At 37.2% G+C, this 20,337-nt stretch overlaps 1 protein-coding gene across 7 annotated transcripts in view; it reads left to right on the forward strand.

Annotated features, from left to right (window-relative positions):
- Window positions 1–1,015: 1,015 nt before the first annotated feature.
- Window positions 1,016–20,337, forward strand: part of map3k15 (mitogen-activated protein kinase kinase kinase 15) — a 43,487-nt gene continuing 24,165 nt past the window's right edge. The window contains exons 1-19 of one of the 7 annotated variants that reach the window (XM_048174258.1): window positions 1,016–2,444; window positions 3,525–3,664; window positions 6,097–6,120; window positions 8,793–8,870; window positions 9,623–9,816; window positions 12,693–12,861; window positions 12,942–13,048; window positions 13,175–13,345; window positions 14,396–14,508; window positions 14,622–14,781; window positions 15,018–15,168; window positions 15,263–15,370; window positions 15,460–15,506; window positions 15,745–15,840; window positions 16,361–16,448; window positions 16,533–16,666; window positions 17,701–17,828; window positions 17,911–18,041; window positions 18,127–18,232. In XM_048174258.1, the coding sequence (XP_048030215.1) occupies window positions 2,138–2,444; window positions 3,525–3,664; window positions 6,097–6,120; window positions 8,793–8,870; window positions 9,623–9,816; window positions 12,693–12,861; window positions 12,942–13,048; window positions 13,175–13,345; window positions 14,396–14,508; window positions 14,622–14,781; window positions 15,018–15,168; window positions 15,263–15,370; window positions 15,460–15,506; window positions 15,745–15,840; window positions 16,361–16,448; window positions 16,533–16,666; window positions 17,701–17,828; window positions 17,911–18,041; window positions 18,127–18,232 (2,452 nt within the window). In that variant the 5' untranslated portion in view covers window positions 1,016–2,137. Of the gene's footprint in view, window positions 2,445–3,524; window positions 3,665–6,096; window positions 6,121–8,789; window positions 8,871–9,622; window positions 9,817–12,692; window positions 12,862–12,941; window positions 13,049–13,174; window positions 13,346–14,395; window positions 14,509–14,621; window positions 14,782–15,017; window positions 15,169–15,262; window positions 15,371–15,456; window positions 15,507–15,744; window positions 15,841–16,360; window positions 16,449–16,532; window positions 16,667–17,700; window positions 17,829–17,910; window positions 18,042–18,126; window positions 18,233–20,337 lie in introns of those variants that run through there. The other 6 variants (XM_048174257.1, XM_048174259.1, XM_048174260.1 and 3 more) reach the window with 6 other exon arrangements.

Below are 20,337 nucleotides of genomic sequence, written 5' to 3' on the forward strand. Positions count from 1 at the left end.
ATTTATTTTTACCCTGTGTAGATTTATTTCATTATTTATTATGAATTATTCAGATTTTTAGAATGCATTTTAAGAATACTTGGACGGTTGAATACCATCAACCGTTTAAAATGCACAACACCACTGTAACCCAATGTGCATGAGCGGCGCGTATATAGTATACGAGTGTACTTCCACTCTCTTGCAGCAGATGGCGCTGATGGAACAGCAGAAATGCTGCGGTAACCCACGTAAACGAAGCAGCTGCGCTACAGCTACTAAAGTATAAATGTTATAAACAGTCATAAAGATTTATGTATTCGCTTCTGTTCATCACAGATACTTAAAGACGTAAGGCTATTTATTTTCAAAAATTTTTATATTTTAATCTGGACTACAACATGCCCCAGATATTGCTTTAACATGTTCTGATTCAGTCACAATTTACAGTAAGGCTCCATTATTTAACACTAGTTAATTCATTAGTTAACATAAACTGACAATGAAAAATACTTCTAAAGCTTTTATTAATTTTAATTTCAACATTTAATAACACTTTATTAAAATCAAAAGTTGTAACTGTATTATTTAATGGACTTGAGCTAACATGAACTAACAGTTGTATTTTAACAGAATAATAACTAATGAGATCTTATTGTAAAGTGATACCTATTGTTCTTTATAATTCTTTTGCACTTTAATCTGTTTGAAACATTTGTTTACTTTATTTTTTTTGTGTGTATTTTTTTTTTTTTTGTATTCATATGTTCAGAGTTCTTTTTGTTACAATAAAGTTATTAAACCTGTTACATTACAAACTTATTTCAATATCGTGATAATACCGTATACCGTGATAAAAGCTTCAGCAATATATGGCAACATGAATATTTGATACCGTCACAAAATTACATCAAAGTACCGCGAGAGCGATTGGAGAGCATACGACTTCTTATACTTTTGAATCGCTCTCGCGGTACTTTGATGTCATACGCCGATTGGTCTGCAGCGCCGACGCATTGAACAAGCCTATTTTGGGTTAACGACATTACACCTTTTTAATTTGGGCTACATCAATAACGATCGTCCTTCGGTTATGGCGTCACTTCCAATGTAACCACAGCAAACAATTTTGCTATTTTGCGCGCCTAGTGAGGTTCAAAAAAAGGTCAACAGTGTCACTGAAGAGTGTGAGGTAAAATGTGAGGTGTAAAGAAAACCAAGATAAGGCCTATAATTTGTAAATATTTTACATAATGCTTTAGTTTGCGTAATTTTCAGTTAGGCGTTAATGTAAAAAAAAACATAAACAAAAAAAAAAACACGAAAATAGTATAAAATAGCAAAACAAAAGCAGTCGTTCGCTTTATTACAAAAAAATGTGTAATGCTAATTTCCACATCATTTCAAACGTAACGGAAATTACAGAATTTCAGGGAAAACACGACACAATTCTTTTAAATGTAGCCTATGTACACTGTTAGTGAGCATGAGAAAAGTTCCAATGAAGCCCCGCAAGGTATTTTGTTTACAGAGTTTCTCTCTCCTGAAATGAAATGAAAATAACCAGTTTGGCGAGCTGGAGTCCTGGATATGGACCTGGTGGTTGTGCTCTGTTTGCCATGCGCGAATCAACACGGACAAGTTTTATATTTAGACATCTGCTCCAGATGAATCAATAGAGACTGTACATGCAGTAACAGCCGTGAGACTTTTCTCGCGCTCTAAACTTGCGCAGTTTTTCTCCTCTTATGAAATATACGCCTGAACGGAAGGACACACGTTTGAGGAAATGATCGGATCAGTTTGCAGAGAGGGCACGAGGAATAACTTCCTCAAATAGGATGGTAATGCGTGTCTTTGGAGACATAACAGAGTGCGCGGTGCGCCTTAAGTTTCTCTGACTTTCTGCGCTTTCCGCGTTAATTCACAAGTGCTGCGTTTTGTATAATTGCATAACCGCTGGCGCAAACGAGATAAAACTGGACCGGATTGTAATATGTAGTGATGCGCGTTGCTTTAATGAATCGCAAGACGCTGGACGTCACAGCCACGCGCGTTTCCGTGCCACAGGTGCGCACTAAACTTTGGTTATTCATTATTGATTAAGGGCGCAAAGAAAAGGAGGAACGCGCACAGGGTCAAAACAATTACTCGCACTATGGAGATCATGTCCAATCAACCCACAGCAGAAGCTGGTGGCGACCACACCGCAGCGGTTTCCATGTCTGCAGGCGTGGAGAGGGCTGATGTGACCAGCCCGAGTCCGGTGACCAAACAGAGGTCTCTGCGGGCGGTTTATGTGCTGAATGATGGACTGAAGGCAGTGGCCGCGAACAGCCCGGAATCCGGGGCGCTCCAGTGTCTCCAGCGCGCCTGCGACGCGGAGAGTGCCATATTAACTACAGTGACTTTTGGACGATTAGACTTTGGGGAGACAACGGTGCTTGATACTTTTTATGACGCAGGTGAGTTTGCACTGCAAGGCAGATTTAGGACATGGCTATAGTTCTAGAGACCCTCAACATTATACCCATAACCCTTTGGGTGCCTCCTTTAGTTATCTGGCACACCCAGTTCAGTTCTCTAATAACGAGCTGATGATCTGAATAATGTGTGCTGGATTACTGAAACTGAAGTTTCTCAAAATGTATACAAGATGTAAATTGTGATGTTTGGGTTAGGGGTCAGTGGGCTTTCCCATGGGAAGGCTGTTACTGTAAGGTCATGACAGTCTCTTTCAAGGGATATTAAGAGTGCAGTTGGGATCTTCTGCCTCCAGCACATTCCTTTCCTGGAATTTACTCGCCAGGTCTAGTATGAAGCCTCTCTCGTAGGCGTGGTTGCACACATTTCTCTGGGTGATCAAAATGTGTTTACATATGAGCTTTAGGAGGGTGAGAAAAGTGGAATGTTTTTAAGTTTGATGCTGGGCACTTTTGTGCAAGCAGAGTTTGCTACAGCATGGCTCATTTGCAGCACTTTTCTTGGGAAAGAAGGAACTCCAGAGGATGACTAAAGTGCATTTTAGAGCTAAAACTTTGAATTCTATTTCTGCAAAATAGAAGTGAACAAAATATACTCTCTATATACGGTTCTGTGGACTAGTTTTCTTTTTATTGTATTTCCCGCTTGTCTTTCCTAAGGCTGTGAGTCATGCATCAGCTCGTGATTACACCAAGTCTGGTCTTGTATTTTGAAGTTTAAACCATTGCATGGCTTTCACACATGATTTCAGATGTTTGTATAGTTTCAATAGAATAAGCACAGGTTGTGTTTGACAGGAAAAGAACAAATATAACCATATATGGTAGAACAAATATGCCCCCTAGCACTATCTTTAAACATACTAAAGGTTACTTTAAAGATTTTATTGTGTGTGATGTCATGGGAAGTCATAATAAACAAAAGAAGCTCATAAAAATGACATGCTTGTTTCTTAAATAACAGGCACTGAGACTGATGCTTAAAGTGTGCAAAACTACAGTGTGCTGCAGTAGTGGGGTTCTTTACTATGGTTTGCTTACTGTGTCTCTGATTGATTGCAGACATTGCAGTTGTGGACATGAGTGATGTATTCAGACAGCCCTCCCTGTTTTATCACCTTGGTGTGCGTGAGAGCTTTGACATGGCCAACAATGTCATCCTCTACCATGACACGGACCCTGACACTGCACAGTCCCTTAAGGTGAGAGTTACAGTCTTAAACACACTCATAAACTATACATGTTTACCTAGACTTCTGTTTTTTTTTTTTAAAGAGGACCTATTATGCCCTTTTTACAAAGTCTTGATTAGATTTTTAGGGTCTACTTAACTAGAATAGGTTTTCATGCTTGAATGTTCAAAAAACACCTTATTTTTCACATATTTTACATTGTTGCGCCACCTCTCTTCCCAGTCTGTCAGTAACGCTCTGTTTAGTTCCTGTCTTTATGAAACCTCTCTTTCCGGAAAGAGCAATGTGCTCTGATTCGTTGGCTGAACCAGTGTGCTATGATTGGTCAACCGCTTTGAGCATGTTTTGGAAATGTCACGCCCCTTACCATAACTACAAGTTCCAACGCAACTCATTGTCACAGTTGTAAACACAACTTTCACTTCTGGCGTCTCGGCATTTGATTCCAGACAGACCGTTAAAGAACACGACACACACGTTTCCCAGACATCCTGTAGAATTCAACCAACCAGATGCTGACTTTGAAAATCCTGAAGTGTTACCAGTTATGTGTGCCATATGCATCAGACGTTCAGCCAACAGTCCGTGGGTGTGACATCTGAGGCTGAGACTATAATTTTGCAAGCCCTTTTCATGCTCATTTTCAGCAACATTACACAGTAAAGACGTAAAAAATCATAGTATGTCCTCTTTAGAGGTGCTGTGTCATGTTTTTTGATGCTTGATGATTATAAGAAAGCTGTGGTTTGATTTTCTCTAAAAGAGTAAATATTGTGGCTCTTTGTCATGGCCAACCAAGTAATATTGATTTAATCAATAGATTGAGTTTGAGGCAGGACTAACTGTTTGTATAAAGAATGGAAGATTTGGAGGGTGTCTAGAAAACCTGTTTGGTTACTGAATATTTTTGCAATTGTTTAGTGCTGCTGATTGCAGAAAAATGAAGTGTTGTACCTTTAAATAAAGCTATTTGTAATTACTACAGATGGTTTAGAATAAGAATTATCCCAAACCACAATCTTACCCCTAAAGAAAATCCTCTTTAATTAATAAAAACATTTGCTTTCTACTTTAAAGACATACATGAAAAGAGACTTTGTCTTTTTTAGCTAATTTCTAGAACAATATATATTTCTATTCATTAAGAAAAAAAAAACATTTACTTAAAGACTTTTCCCCTTTAAAGATATCCACAAAAAGAGACTTTGTCTTATTTGGCCATTTTCTGGGGACTTTTTTTTTTTTTTTTTAAATCAAATATAGCTAGGTTAATTATAAATTACATATTCCCATCTAGTGTTGTCAAAAGTAACGACCGCGATACCAAGTTGGTACTGACATTTTAAAAATGTGACGCTTTGAGTGCTGTTGAGTGGATTCGTAAACATCTATGATTGGCCTTTGTGTTCACGCGCTCATCAGATATGTCTGTGATTGGCTACAATGATCAGTGCACAGGAGCGTTTGAAAGTGCATGTCAGTGTTTGAATTTGAAAGCATTTTGAAAGCGTTTGAACGCTCCTCTGTATCTGTGTAAGTCACTGAGCGTCACTGATGTCCATTTACAACATGTTTTTGAAGCGCTGATCACTGTAGCCAATCACAGACATATCTGATGAGAGTATGAACACAATTGCCAATCAGAGGTGTTTACGAATCCACTCAACAACGCTCAAAGCGTCACATTTTTTAAATTTCAGTACCGACTTGGTATCGCAGTCGGTACTTTTGACAACACTATTCCCGTCATAACTTTTTCTCTAAGTGCCACCAAACAAATACTAACAAGGATTGGTAGGAGGTTAAACTTTAGAGCCTACAGGCTCTTACATTCACATTTAGTATCTTTGTCATCTGAACAAAGAGGCCGCCCACTACTAGTGCCTGACCTGCTATTCTCAGCTTAGGAAGGAGTTTATCTTTTCTGGGCACCGGACAGTAGAGCTGCCAGAACAACACGGTCTGTATTCGAACTAAGGCATGCAATCAGCCCAGGACAGCTGCACATGGCCACGTTGCCACAGCGACATTGGAAGGCATGTGTTCTAGCATACTGAGATGATGACAATCACACACGCGGAGGAGCGTCACGCGATCTGTTTGTGTATTTGCTAATGTTCTGTCACGCTGTTGTGTCCAGCTGATTCAGTCCGGTTTCATTCACTGCACCATATGGCCATCAGTCATGGAATAAATGTAATAAATGATACGACAGCACGATTTTTCCAGGTGGTTCAGGACTTGGTCCTTGATTATGATTGGTTGAGCCGCGTTCGAAGCCATTGTAAATTACTCTAGAAACATACACCTGTGCTGTGACCGCATTACATCAATATAACTGTCCCACTGCATCTGTGTGTTGCAGCGTCTCTGCTTATTGCTTTAATATGCATGTATTTAGGGGAATTGAGTAATTATTTTATTTCTTTTTTCTTGCATAGGACATGGTGGCACAGAAAAACACAGTAAGTATCAATACACTCTATGAAGGATGTAATCTGATGAGGTTTGGCATCCGTTGTTTGTGTGCCAAGAGCTTTGTGTGTGAGACTATTTTTGTAGCTCTTATGACATACATTTATATGCTCTTCTGTGTCAGGTCCCTAAAATATATCCTCCACTTTACATGGTGGGCAGATCATTTCCTGAACTCTTCTTTACAGTACACTAATCTGTGAGTGGACACAGGGTTCTGGTGGGTCGCTGTGTCCCATCTGGGAGAGTATTGCTGATTCTGATGAACCCATAAGGGCTCTCGAGATGTCATGGTACTTTGAGTTAGTGGGTGTTAGTGGTTTTGATAAAGGAGAGGGTCATTGAGTGTTCTTCTTTAAATAAACCTCTTATATTGAATGATTGCAGAGAGGAAGCTGATCTTGACAGCATTTTAGGTATGCAATTCATTGAAATGGAGAATCAAGCAAAAGTTGCTAACTTCCCAACATCAGTTTTGTGAACAGAAATGAAATTGAAAGTTTGCCCTTCAACATTCATTAGGAATTACTCCGGTTTTTCCCCCAGTCATCATTTTTCATCTTTCTTAGGAATAGTTAACACAAGAATTCTGTCATTATCTACTCAACCTCATGTTCCAAACTCATATGACTTTCGTTCTGACTGTGACTCTGATTTCTATGGTGATTAAAGCTTTCAAGTGCAAAAACACTGTCATATTAAAAGTGTCATAAAAGTGGTCCATATCTCTCAGGGGCTACTTCTGGTGTCATGTGATGGCTTTGTGTGAGGAACAGACTGAAATTTAAATCTGTATTATTTTCAGATGACATTAACTTGTCTGTGTGAATAACTGTGTGAATAATAATTCATAAGTAAATTATAAAAAGACCAGTGAACTGGATCAGCCAATTCATTGAAAAGATTTGATTTGCATATCACTACTTCTCTCATAAATGTACTAAGGAGAGCTACGGTGAATGTCAAGTTTTTAGTGAATTTGCCTAAATATGTGTTTGTTCCTCACATCTGTGTTGTTTTTAGTATTATTTATACACTTTTATAGAATTTATTATCTCTTATTTTTATATTTTCAGTTTTCATTTTCATTTTAGTTTATGTTTTTGTTATGTGCTTGTTAGTTTCTGTTTTAAAATATTTTTATTTATTTTTATTTTAGTTTTTGTTTTGGTAATTTTAGTACTTCAACTTATACTTTTTTTATTTATTATAAATATTCAAATTTTTTAATGTTTTTAAAGTTAAAGTTTTCAATATAATAATAATAATACTTTATTTTATTTTAGATTTATTTCAATTAGGAAAATGAGTTTTAGGAACAATAACTCCACTGCCTCACACAAAGCTATTGTGTGGCTTCAGAAGGCTTGTAATGAGAGCCTAAAACTAACTATCTGCCACACCTGCCAGTGACTTAAGAAAATTTATATTTTCATAAATATTTTTTACCGTTTTTGCAAAAACAGGCAGTAATGACATCAAAAAGTTAGATATTAGTGAAAAATCACTCTCTATTCCAATTTTGATACCACAGCTAAAACTACTAACTATAAAAATGTAAAACATGATTAAAGACAAGTAAACAGTGAGTAATAAAATAAGAACAAATAATCAAATTATAAGCAATAGCACAAATAAATGCAACAGAACAAACATACGTTTAAAATAAACAGGGCTTTTCAGGTAGGTTTTCAGGTACAGAAATTTAATAAAGTAATCCGATGTAAAATAATCACTGCATAGTCTTCACTTTCATCTAAATAAAGCTTAGATTAAAAGGTACAAAAGTTATTCAGACAAGAGCAGTGAATGATTTTCTCTTTGTCCTTTGTTGTTTGATTAACATTAATAACAGACAGCAGCAGGTTTATTAGGCTTCTGTCACTTTAAGACCTGCACGGATCCAATATACCGATACTGTACACATGCACTTCCTTAAGAAATAACTGACAATATTTACTAGGATAAATACCATTTGACATAATTTTGTTTGAATTTGTCAAGTGAAAGAAGACATGAAAGAGAACTCAATTCAGTATTCCTGCACGGTCTGAGACGCAGCTTTCTGAGCGCACACTTCGTATGTTTGCACACAGAAAACTTCCCACACTTTTACATCGTCTTACACTTAAATATTTAAATTGTCAAGGCTTAAACTTTTATGACGATGCAGTACTTCCCTGTAAACTGTCCTGAGCATTGTTCACATTTGTTCAAGTTCACGTTCTCACAACATTGCATTATTAAAATTCATAAAAATATTGCCGGCCAACTGTTTTAATTTAAGGTCTTGTAATACAGAGCATGAGTTGTATGAACTACATGTTTGATTCTTTTAAAGTTTTTGCATCCTTTTGAAGCTTGAAAACTGCATGGAAAATGCATGGAAAAGAGAGACTAGTGTATTTTTTGTAAATTTTTCCTTAAGAAAGAAGGTCTTGCAGAATTGGAAAAACATGAGGGTGAGTAAATGATGACAGAATGTTTTGGATGAACTTTGCTTTTGTCCTACACAATCGCCGCTGTTTTCCTGTCTTCAATTAATACTGTGTAGTGTATATTCTTTATCTGTCCCTCTTTTTCTCTGTTACTTTTAGTTCCCTTCACTGTCTGCTCTCCTTTTCTTTCTTTTTCTCTATCTTGTATGTGTTACCTGGAGTAGGCTGCAAGGCCAGTTAAAATAGGCTTTCCATGGGTCCAGTTGCCTCCTGAGTACAGGGGCTCCGGCCTAAGGAACAAAGTAGGTACTGCGGGTGTGCAAGTGCATGCTGGGAAAATCCCATATTCATATATTGGTATGACAGTAACCACTGATGTCTGTCTGACTCACATCCTCTCTGTCTGGCTGACATGTCTAATCAGGAATTAAAAGCTCTGAATCAAAGTCAGCAAGTTCTTTTTTGCTGAGAAGCAGCTTGGTTACTTTTAAATGATTAATCATCACCGTTAAGTGGATCCAAAGGCTTTGTAGTATTTTTCAGTATTTTTCTATTTTTTGGACCCCCTAGCATCCCCTTGTGCCCCATTTTAAAAACCACAATGCTTTACAATTTAAAATGTGCTCAGTATCTATGATTAGACCCCAGGCCTAACCGTTTAAATAGTCTAGAAGTGTATGGTGACCATTTGACTTGAAAGAGGCTTTAGGTGACCCCTTACATTTGAGGTGTTGATGCGGCAGAGTGCTAAGATGTGCTTTGGCCACCTCCTCTATTTCACTCTGGAATTCTGGGACAGTACATGATCACAAAGGTGTCAACAAGATTTCCTTAGCACTTCACATTTCTTGGCTGCCAATTGCTGAGTACATGACCACTAACACAGACATTTCTGACAGACAGTTTGTGCTTTTACACAATATTACAGATTTTATACTATCATGAATTATATCACAAGGCTTCATATTCCTGTGATCTCTAAAGTGCTCCTACCAGCAAAGAATATGTCTATCTTGCATTTTTCACAGCTTTAGAATTTGTTTCTCTTTCTTAGGCCTCCAGTGGGAACTACTATTTCATCCCATACTTGATGACACCCAACAACGAGTACTTGTGCTGTGAGAATGTGGCCCAGCGTAGAGCATCAGAGTACATGCAACCCAACTGGGACAACCTTCTAGGACCTTTGTGTGTCCCATTGGTGGACCGCTTTGTCAACTTGCTCAAAGACATTCACGTCACGTCTTGGTATGACTGCTCAAATTATGATCACTCTTGGCAGGATGCCCACTCTGTGGTCTTGCTTTCAGATGATCCTTTACAGAGTTACGTAAAGATGTCATGCCATGTTTTGCTGAACATAAATCAAGCAAACGTCTTCTAATTCTGTGACTGATAAACAATTTTTAGCACATGTCTCGTCGTCCCTGGAGTGAAGAAATGGGACTCAACCCAACTGGGATGTAGCAGTCATATCATCAAGACAGACATGCACAAGTGCATGCAAGATTTATTAAGAACTCTAGTAGCTTCTAACAAGTGTCAGGGTGTCCTTTCACCTGGAGCTCGGATATCAAAAGTTTAGAACTCTCACAGATTGTAGTGCCAAGATTTCAGCACCCTTTTACATATAGTACAGAGTAGTCTCATGTAGCTAGATTTTTGACTATTGTTCAGAAGTCTAACTCACTTTTTAGCTGGCCTAGAACACGTAAAGTAATGATGCTGCATGATGTTTCAAGGCATCAGATTGTTCCAAAAAGGTGTTTTCTACGGTGGCCAAGAGAGCTCACAATGCAAACAAACAATACTCACAATGCAAACAAATTCAGAAATGTGCTGCAAATACTTACAGCGCAACCAAACACAGAAACACGCTGCAAATACTCAATGAAAAAACTCACAGCGCAACCAAATACAGAAACACGCTGCAAATACTCACAGTGCAACCAAATACAGAAACGTATAGCAAATACTCAGTGCAACCAAATACAGAAACGCGCTGCAAATACTCACAGCTCTGCAAATACTCACAACGCAACCAAATACAGAAACGCTCTGCAAATACTCACAGCTCTGCCAATACTCACAACGCAACCAAATACAGAAACATGCTGCAAATACTCACAGTGCAACCAAATACAGAAACGTATAGCAAATACTCAGTGCATCCAAATACAGAAACGCGCTGCAAATACTCACAGCTCTGCAAATACTCACAACGCAACCAAATACAGACAGACGCTGCAAATACTCACAATGCAACCAAATACAGGAACACGCTGCAAATACAATGCAACCAAATACAGAAACGTGCGGCAAATACTCAGAACGCAACCAAATACAGGAACACGCTGCAAATACTCACAATGCAACCAAATACAGAAACGTGCTGCAAATACTCATAATGCAACCAAATACAGAAACACGCTGCAAATACTCACAATGCAACCAAATACAGAAACACGCTGCAAATACTCACAATGCAACCAAATACAGGAACACGCTGCAAATACTCACAACGCAACCAAATACAGAAACGTTCAGCAAATACTCACAGCGCAACCAAATACAGAAACACGCTGCAAATACTCAATGAAACAAAATACAGAAACGCACTGCAAATACTCACAGCTCTGCAAATACTCACAATGCAACCAAATACAGGAACACGCTGCAAATACTCACAATGCAACCAAATACAGAAACACGCTGCAAATACTCACAATGCAACCAAATACAGAAAACCAAATACAGCAACCAAATACAAACACGCTGCAAATACTCACAATGCAACCAAATACAGGAACACGCTGCAAATACTCACAATGCAACCAAATACAGGAACACGCTGCAAATACTCACAATGCAACCAAATACAGAAACGTTCAGCAAATACTCAGAATGCAACCAAATACAGGAACATGTTGCAAATACTCACAATGCAACCAAATACAGAAAAGTGCTGCAAATACTCACAATGCAACCAAATACAGAAATGTACAGCAAATACTCACAGCGCAACTAAATACAGAAACACGCTGCAAATACTCACAACTCAACCAAATACAGAAATATGCTGCAAATACTCACAACGCAACCAAATACAGAAATACGCAAATACTGCAAATACTCACAACGCAACCAAATACAGAAATACGCTGCAAATACTCACAGCGCAACCGAATACAGAAACACGCTGCAAATACTCAATGAAACCAAGTACATAAACATGCTGCAAATACTCACAACGCAACCAAATACAGAAATACGCTGCAAATACTCACAGTGCAACCAAATACAGAAACACGCTGCAAATACACCCTGCAAATACTCACAACGCAACCAAATACAGAAACACGCTGCAAATACTCACAGTGCAACCAAATACAGAAACGTATAGCAAATACTCAGTGCAACCAAATACAGAAACGCGCTGCAAATACTCACAGCGCTGCAAATACTCACAATGCAACCAAATACAGAAATGTGCTGCAAATAGTACAGCCCACAACAGAATTGTTTCAAGGGGACCCCAACAAGTGTCGAACCTGGCTGCTGGACATGTTTATTGTGCAATGTCTGTTTGTCAGTGGTGTTGTTGATGACCTGAAAGGTGAGTCTTGTTTGTTGTTGTTTATTTAAACATCCTGCTCTTATGTGTGTTGTGAGTATTTGCAGTGCGTTTCTGTATTTGGTTGCATTGTGAGTATTTGCAGCTCATGTTTTGTCAAACTGATAAAGATGTTTTTTTAATTTGCTGATGTTTTTTTATTTACATGTGTTTTCTTCAGTGGCAGCAAGTTGAGCTCTCTCGGCCACTGTAGTTTTCGCAGCGATGACATAGGAGAACCTTTTTTGGTTCCCCAAAGAACCTTTCAATGAAAAGTTCTTAAAATAACTGTTTTCTTTTAAGAACATTTTTCTTAACTTTAAGAACATTTTAATAATATAAAAAGCCTTATTCTACCATAAAGAATCTTTTGTGAAATGAAAAGGTCCCATGGATGTTAATGGTTCTTAATGGAACCACAGATGCTAATAAAGAACCTTTTTCTGAGGCTTATAGTACCTGCAAATTTATCAACGTACACTAAATCCTGTTGTATCTTCCTTCCTGGCAGTGCTTCATACAAAGACACGCTCCTGAATGACATCCGAAAAGCTAGAGATAAATACCAGGGTGAGGAGCTGGCCAAGGAGCTTACCCGGATCAAACTCCGCATCGACAACACTGAGGTTTTGACTCAGGACATTGTGATGAACCTGCTTTTCTCCTACAGAGATATACAGGTATATATTGTAAACCAAAAACATCTAAACATTAAAAAACTTTACAGCTGGTTTTATTGGTCTTTGGTTTGTGTTTACAGGACTATGATGCCATGGTTAAATTGGTACAGACCATTGAGATGTTGCCCACCTGTGATTTGGCCATCCAGCCCATGATTCAGTTCCACTATGCTTTTGCTCTCAATAGGTGACCACAAATCTGCATTGTGTGGTATATTCTCCTATTCAAATGCTTGGCAAACAGATATTTAACTTATACAGCCTTAATCTCAGGAACACATGCATTTATATTTGTGTATGTGTGCGAACACAGACGAAACAGCCCTGGAGATCGAGAGCAGGCTTTGCGTGTGATGTTGCAGGTTCTTCAGTCATGTGAGCACCCAGCACCTGATATGTTCTGCTTGTGTGGCCGTATTTATAAGGACATCTTCCTCGACTCTGACTGCAAGGACACCAAGAACAGAGACAACGCCATCCAGTGGTGAGTGTGTTAAGTGCGCTGCTCAAAACTCACTGTTCAAAGGTGATTTGTTTATTATATTTTTATTTATTCATTCATTTTTTTATGAAGGAAATCATTAGGTTAGAACAATATCTGCATTAAATACATCCAAAAACAAACAAACAAAACCCCAGAACATCCTAGCACCCAATTTAAACATACTAAAACCACAACACAACAGATAGTTGTAATGTTAATTGAGCAATGTTTATATATGAATAAAAAGCCTAAATTTAAAATCTGTCATCATGTAAAGTGATCTTTTCAGAAGAAATTATTGATTGCCTAGATTTTCAATGCTTGGACAAAAAAAATTAGATAATATTAAAAATATCTATATGACAGTATATACAGCGGTTCTTATCCAAGGTATGTATGTGCTGCACACTTGCACACAACAAAAATGAGAAAACAGCAAACCTTTTTTTTTTTTTTTTTTTTTTTTAAAGAAATCATAAGAAAAGCATCTGATCATAGCGATGTGGATATGTTTGCACGAGCTCTGCAATTTGGCATTCCAGTAAAGTCACGTCACGTTTATTTATATAGCACTTTATACAATAGATTGCTTAAAAGCAAACAACTTTGCAGTGTTAAACATGAAAAACAGTGTCAGTGTCTCATTTAATCAGAAATACAACTTCATTTTCTACCATAAAGCTGCTCTCCAGTGTGTTCATGTTTTTACCCACGGACGTCTGACTCCAAACAAACTTCGTTTTGGCCTGATTTTGTCATATCAGTTTGTTCTTTGATTTTGTATATCAGGGCCTTAAATGTGCTAAAACACCCTAAAAATTGCACTGAGTGGGTTAAAACACCAAGGACACCCTAGCATCCACATTAAATGTACTAAAACAGCAATTACATAGAGTAGCAAAGCCCTTGCACCCACCTATGACACTGTATTATTGTAGCTGTGACTTTTGCACTGTCAAACTCCATTTACATTTCTTTACAAAATGTTATTGTGTTGTTATTTTGTATTTATTATGTGTGTGTGTGTGTGTGTGTGTGTGTGTGTTGTAGGTATAGAAAAGGCTTTGAGCTGCAGCCCACTCTCTATTCAGGCATTAATCTGGCAGTGCTGCTTATAGTATCCGGACAGCAGTTTGAGACTTCCATAGAACTCAGGAAGATCGGTGAGAAGGAGCACACTTCCTGTATCCTGTTTCTCCCAGTCCATTTACTTCATTAAGTGCACAGCTCCCTCCTTGTCACCTTCTCTCTCTGTCTCTGTCTCTCTCTCTCTCAGGTGTGAGGTTGAACAGTCTGCTTGGCCGTAAAGGCAGTCTGGAGAAGATGAATAACTACTGGGATGTGGGGCAGTTCTTTACTGTTGGTATGCTTGCCAATGACATCCCCAAAGCTGTCCAGGCCGCAGAGAAACTCTTCAAACTCAAACCACCCATATGGTACATATACAATATACCTGTAGAATATTTATTCAATATGTTAACTTTAAGAAATAGCTGAGTCAGATGGCCAAACAGTTCTGTCCAGATGTATTTCGCCAAAATACTGAAAATATACATTTCAATCTGGCCACATCCTTCTTCTTCTACTCATAATTTCTTGTCATAGCTCAACTTTCATTGCAAAAATGGCAAAATTGGGCTTTAATGCATCTCGCATTCATTTAATCTTTCAGGTACCTGCGATCAGTCGTCCAAAACCTTCAGTTGATTCAGCATTTTAAGAAGCAGAACACTGAGCATTCTCCTCAAAGAGAGAGACTCAACTTCTGGATGGACATTATCGTGGAGGCCACACAGGGAACCACAAATGGCCTCCGTTTTCCGGTACTAAACCACCTCACATGAGTGTCTCATCCAGGACCACAACTGTATTGACCGAACAGCATTTAACAGACTGGTCCCTTCTTCCATTACGCAGGTGTTGATTCTGGAGCCGACTAAAGTGTACCAACCCTCGTACGTGTCCATTAACAGTGAAGCTGAAGAGAAGAATGTTTCAATATGGCACGTGTCCCCTTCTGAGACGGTTAGTGGTTAATGTGACGTCATATTCGCTGAATATTGTTATTTTGTGTGCATATCATTGTTTGATTTTAACTGTTGTGGTTAAAGAAGGGAATACATGAGTGGAACTTCACAGCATTATCCATCAAAGGCATAAGGTGAGATTCTTTCTCTCTGTCTCTACCTTTTAGTTTAAATTAACAATAGTATTTTTTTAAAACTCTTCATTTTATTTCTAGTGATTTTTTATAGGTAATATATTATACAATTTTAACATCAGCCATTAATTAGTTATCGGCCAAAATATGTTGTTTCAGCAGCAGTTCTTCCATTTAAATGTGATTTATTCATGATCTCAGAAATATGAAACAAATCTTGCATCTTTCCACTCTCTAGCATCTCAAAATTTGATGAGCGCTGCTGCTTTTTGTATGTCCATGATAACTCGGATGACTTCCAGATCTACTTCTCCACAGAGGACCAGTGTGGCAGGTTGGTGTTCCTGAAATTTATATAAAAGACATAAAAATGAAATGCAAATGTGTCATTTTTGCTTATTAGTATGGTTTAATTGGATTATCGAAGGTCAGCAGCAAAGACATTGGTTAATAAAGTGAGATTAAATACATAAAGTATATTTGTGTAATTTAACATTTAATTATTGCAGGTTTGTGGAATATTCTGAATTTGCTTTTCACTGTTTTTTACTACTGAATACTGTTTTTGTGCAAGTGAGATGAGTAAATGCATGTTCACATTTAGTCTAGAACTACAATAACCATCATGTTCACACAACGCCTCTACACATTTTCGCCCGATTTCTCTCAACATGGGGACAGGAGAGCTGTCAGTCAATAAATGGGAAAACAAATAACTTGTATTATTTGAAAAAGTATCAGGATATTTTGTTGTAAATTTAAAAAATGGTTACTTGAAAAAAGTAGTCTGATTACATAACACGTTACTTGTAATGAGTTACCCCCAACATTGATTACTGATATCCTGTTTGAAGATTCTGCTCCATGGTGAAGGAATTGATCACAGACGGATCAGGAAATGCGGTCGAGCTGGAGGGGGAGGGAGACGGGGACACACTGGAGGTGAAAACTTCAAAGACTCAACTGTAGTTTGTTCTTGGTGGATTTGTGTGGATTGGTGTTCTTATTTCCTGAGTTGTTCTGCAGTACGAGTACGACTACAATGAAAATGGCGACAGGGTGGTTCTAGGTAGGGGAACTTACGGAGTGGTCTACGCAGGGAGAGACCTGAGTAACCAGGTGCGCATTGCCATCAAAGAGATTCCAGAGAGAGATAGCAGGTGAGATATTTATGACAGCATGTCTGAAAAGGCCAGCATGAATGTTCAATTGCATATGTTATGTTTTGGATGCTGGTGTTTCAGTCAGGCTTCTTAAAGGGACAGTCCTTCCTAAAAAGATAATTCTGTTATCATTTACTCACCAGCATGTTGTTTTTAAACCTGTATGACATTCTTTCTTTCATGGAACATTAAAAAAGATATTTTGGACAGTGTATCAGTGTTTTGTTTGTTTGACTTTCAATGTATAGACCAAAAAAAAAAACAATGTTGTTTGTTCCCAATGTTCAGAAGAAAGTCTTACAGGATTTGAATGACATAAGAGTGTGCGTGAGAGTGAGAATTTTCGCTTTTGGGTGAACTATCCTTTTAAAGCAGCAAAACCCTTTCACTTTTGTAATGTAATTCTGTGCAAAACATAATATTAATCCAGTGAAGTGATAGGGTGAAAATTTTTCAGGTTGCATAATTATGTAAAAAGTATTAAATATTTAATCATGCAAAGATTAATAATGTAGTAATTATATTTATTATTATAAAAGTATTATTTAATGATTAATAGTTATTTGAATTAATTTAAAATGTACAATTAATTAATTATTTTTCTAAATAATTCTACTAAATAATACAAAAATGCAATATGCAATATGATCTGAAATTATATTTGACCAGAAAAAAAATATTTAAAACTATTAAAAATAGTTTGTTAATTAAAATAAAGCATATATAATAATTCAATTTTGTTAATTGAAATAAAATAAAAAATGAATATTAGAAAAATTATAAATGTTGCCTTAGCAATTAACTGAAATTAACTGAGTTTAAACTGAAGTACTTAAATTACTGTAATCAAAAATGAAATTAAAGCTAATAAATATTTACAAATTTAGTAAAAATGACAAAAACACTTAACAAAATGACTAAAACTTAAACTAAAATGAAAACTGAAAATATAAAAATAAAAGCTAATTTGAAATATTAATGAATACTATAATAGTATTTAAATAATACTGAAATAACACTGATACATACAGGTATTCCCAACCACTGCATGAGGAAATAGCCCTCCACAAGTACCTGAAACACAGGAACATTGTTCAGTACCTGGGCTCTGTGTCAGAGGATGGCTATATCAAGATCTTCATGGAACAGGTCCCTGGAGGTACATGTGTCGTTTCTGAAAGAAGAATATTAAGGATGTCTTTTAACTACTTTAAAAATGAATCCTCAACCTTCCTCCACAGGAAGTCTGTCAGCGTTGTTACGTTCAAAGTGGGGTCCTCTTAAAGAAGCCACCATCATCTTCTACACTCGGCAGATCTTGGAAGGACTTCGTTATTTGCATGAGAACCAAATCGTTCATCGGGACATCAAGGTAACAACTGTGACAACTCTTTTGGGTCTATAGGCTATTTGTGCAGGCAAAACCGGAAGTTCAATGCCCGTTCATCTGTCCGCAGGGAGACAATGTCTTAGTCAACACCTACAGTGGCGTGTTGAAAATCTCAGACTTCGGCACGTCCAAGAGGCTGGCTGGAGTCAATCCCTGCACAGAGACGTTTACTGGTATTTGTTTCTCTTTCATCATCTTTTGTTAGTTTCAGAATGTGCTCTCCATGTGACCTTCTTGTCTGTTCCATTTGACCTGTGCTGTGTGTCATGCATCATACATCCTGGAGCTCTTGCCAGGTCAGGGATTTGGGCTTAAAGTTCAGTCCCTCATTAGCCCCACCAAAAAGGATCCAAGGGAGTTTCATTCCTCCCCTTTCAGTGTCAGGGCTCCTCCTCCACTCCAACACTGTCAGGATACATGAATACATTGTTTTCCAATGTTTTATCAATTTTATCAGTAAAAAAGCTCTACATAAGGGGTTTTCTATGGAAGCTTGTTTCTGCCATGAAATAAAAAATAAAAAAGGTAATTGTGATTTTTTTTAATTTTTTTTTTATAATAATTTTTTTTAATTTTTTTTTTATAATATACTTTTTTATAATTCAGATTTTTTTTCCCTCATAATTATGAGATATAAACTCACAATTGCACAATATAAAGTCAGAATTCCACAATATAAAGTATATAAAGAATATACCGAATTGTGAGATATAAACTCATTGTGTGTTATAATGTCCAGTTGTGATGGAAAAAGATTATATCTCACAATTCTGACTTTATAAGACACAATTGCAAGTTTATATCATGCAAATCTGACTTTATAACTTGCAATTGTGAGTTTAAATCTCGCAATTCTGAGAAAAAAAGTCAGAATTGTGAGATGCAAACTCGCAATTACCTTTTTTATTTTTTCATTTAGTTGCAGAAACAAGCTTCCATATTTTTCAGACTGGGGTCCATGGAAAAAGGTGTGAGTGTAAAAAAATCATTCGACAGGGTGGAGTGGAGTTATATGTTTGATGATATGACCAGATTTGGAATTGGCGAAAACTTTATAAAATGGGTCAGATTCCTCTATACATCACATAAGGCTGCTGTATTAACTAACGGCATTCTCTGACTCATTTGTTCTTCATAGGGGAACTCGTCAGGGCTGCCCCTTGTCCCCTTTATTATTCGCCAAAGCGATAGAACGCTTGGCAATTTACATTCGCAATAATCTAAAAATTTTCATTCAGTAATGGACTGTATTAAACATTTTGGAGTCATTTCTGTCAGAGATAATGCCATTAGGAGCACTACACATATCCAAGCCTAATTTTGTTAAGCCATTCAAATGGTCTCCTAAAGGTATCACATATTTAGGTGTCTGTATTACACCCAAACTTTCACAACTCTATGACACCAATATTAAAACATCTATATCACATATCAAGAAAGACTTCACAAGGTGGTCTAAACTTCCAGTTTCTTTTTTCAGGAAGAATAAACCTTATACAAATTATAATCTTCCCCAAAATTTTATACCCGCTATCCATGACTTTTTTTAAATTTGACAAAAGCTGACATAAGGATCTTACTAAAGCTATGTCTAAATTTATTTGGGCCAGTAAGCGACCTAAAGTTTAACTACAAATGTTACAATTGCCCACTGATGCAGGTGGATGGTCACTTCCAAACTTTAAATACTGTGTATGGGTAATACAGGCTAGGATCCTCCTAGATTGGATACATAAACCTGAAGATGCCCTGTGAATAGATGTAGAACAACAGTTCTGTAGTTTCTTTGGTAAACTTATTAGACCAGAAAACCCAAAACCCTGACAAGGTAAAAGGAAACCCACTCATTATTAGAGTTGTCAAAACATTTGTCACAGATCAGAAGGTTTCTCAAGTATAGTCAGAACTTGCCCATTCTATCCACACTGACTGGTAACACACATTTTCACCATACTAATATGGGCTCTCAATTTAGTAGCTAGATTCATGTGGGAATATACAGGATATTCCACAAGGGAGTTTTTATCACGTTTGATGAGTTACACTTAAAATATAAAATCCCCCAAAAGGATTTTTTACAAAAACTTGAAGATAAGACATCTCGTCCAGGCTACACATGCTATTCTTACTCTAAATAGCTCTGATTTCTTTTTGGATATATTCTTTCTTTGGAATACTGAAGTTAAGCGCTTCATATCCAAACATCCATTTACTCTATGATAAGCCATCACCAAGCAGACAATCTTATTTTGTTGCAGAAGGCATGGAGTAAGAACTT

The sequence above is a fragment of the Megalobrama amblycephala genome, linkage group LG22, assembly GCF_018812025.1.
Source record: "Megalobrama amblycephala isolate DHTTF-2021 linkage group LG22, ASM1881202v1, whole genome shotgun sequence".
Classification (NCBI taxonomy): domain Eukaryota; kingdom Metazoa; phylum Chordata; class Actinopteri; order Cypriniformes; family Xenocyprididae; genus Megalobrama; species Megalobrama amblycephala.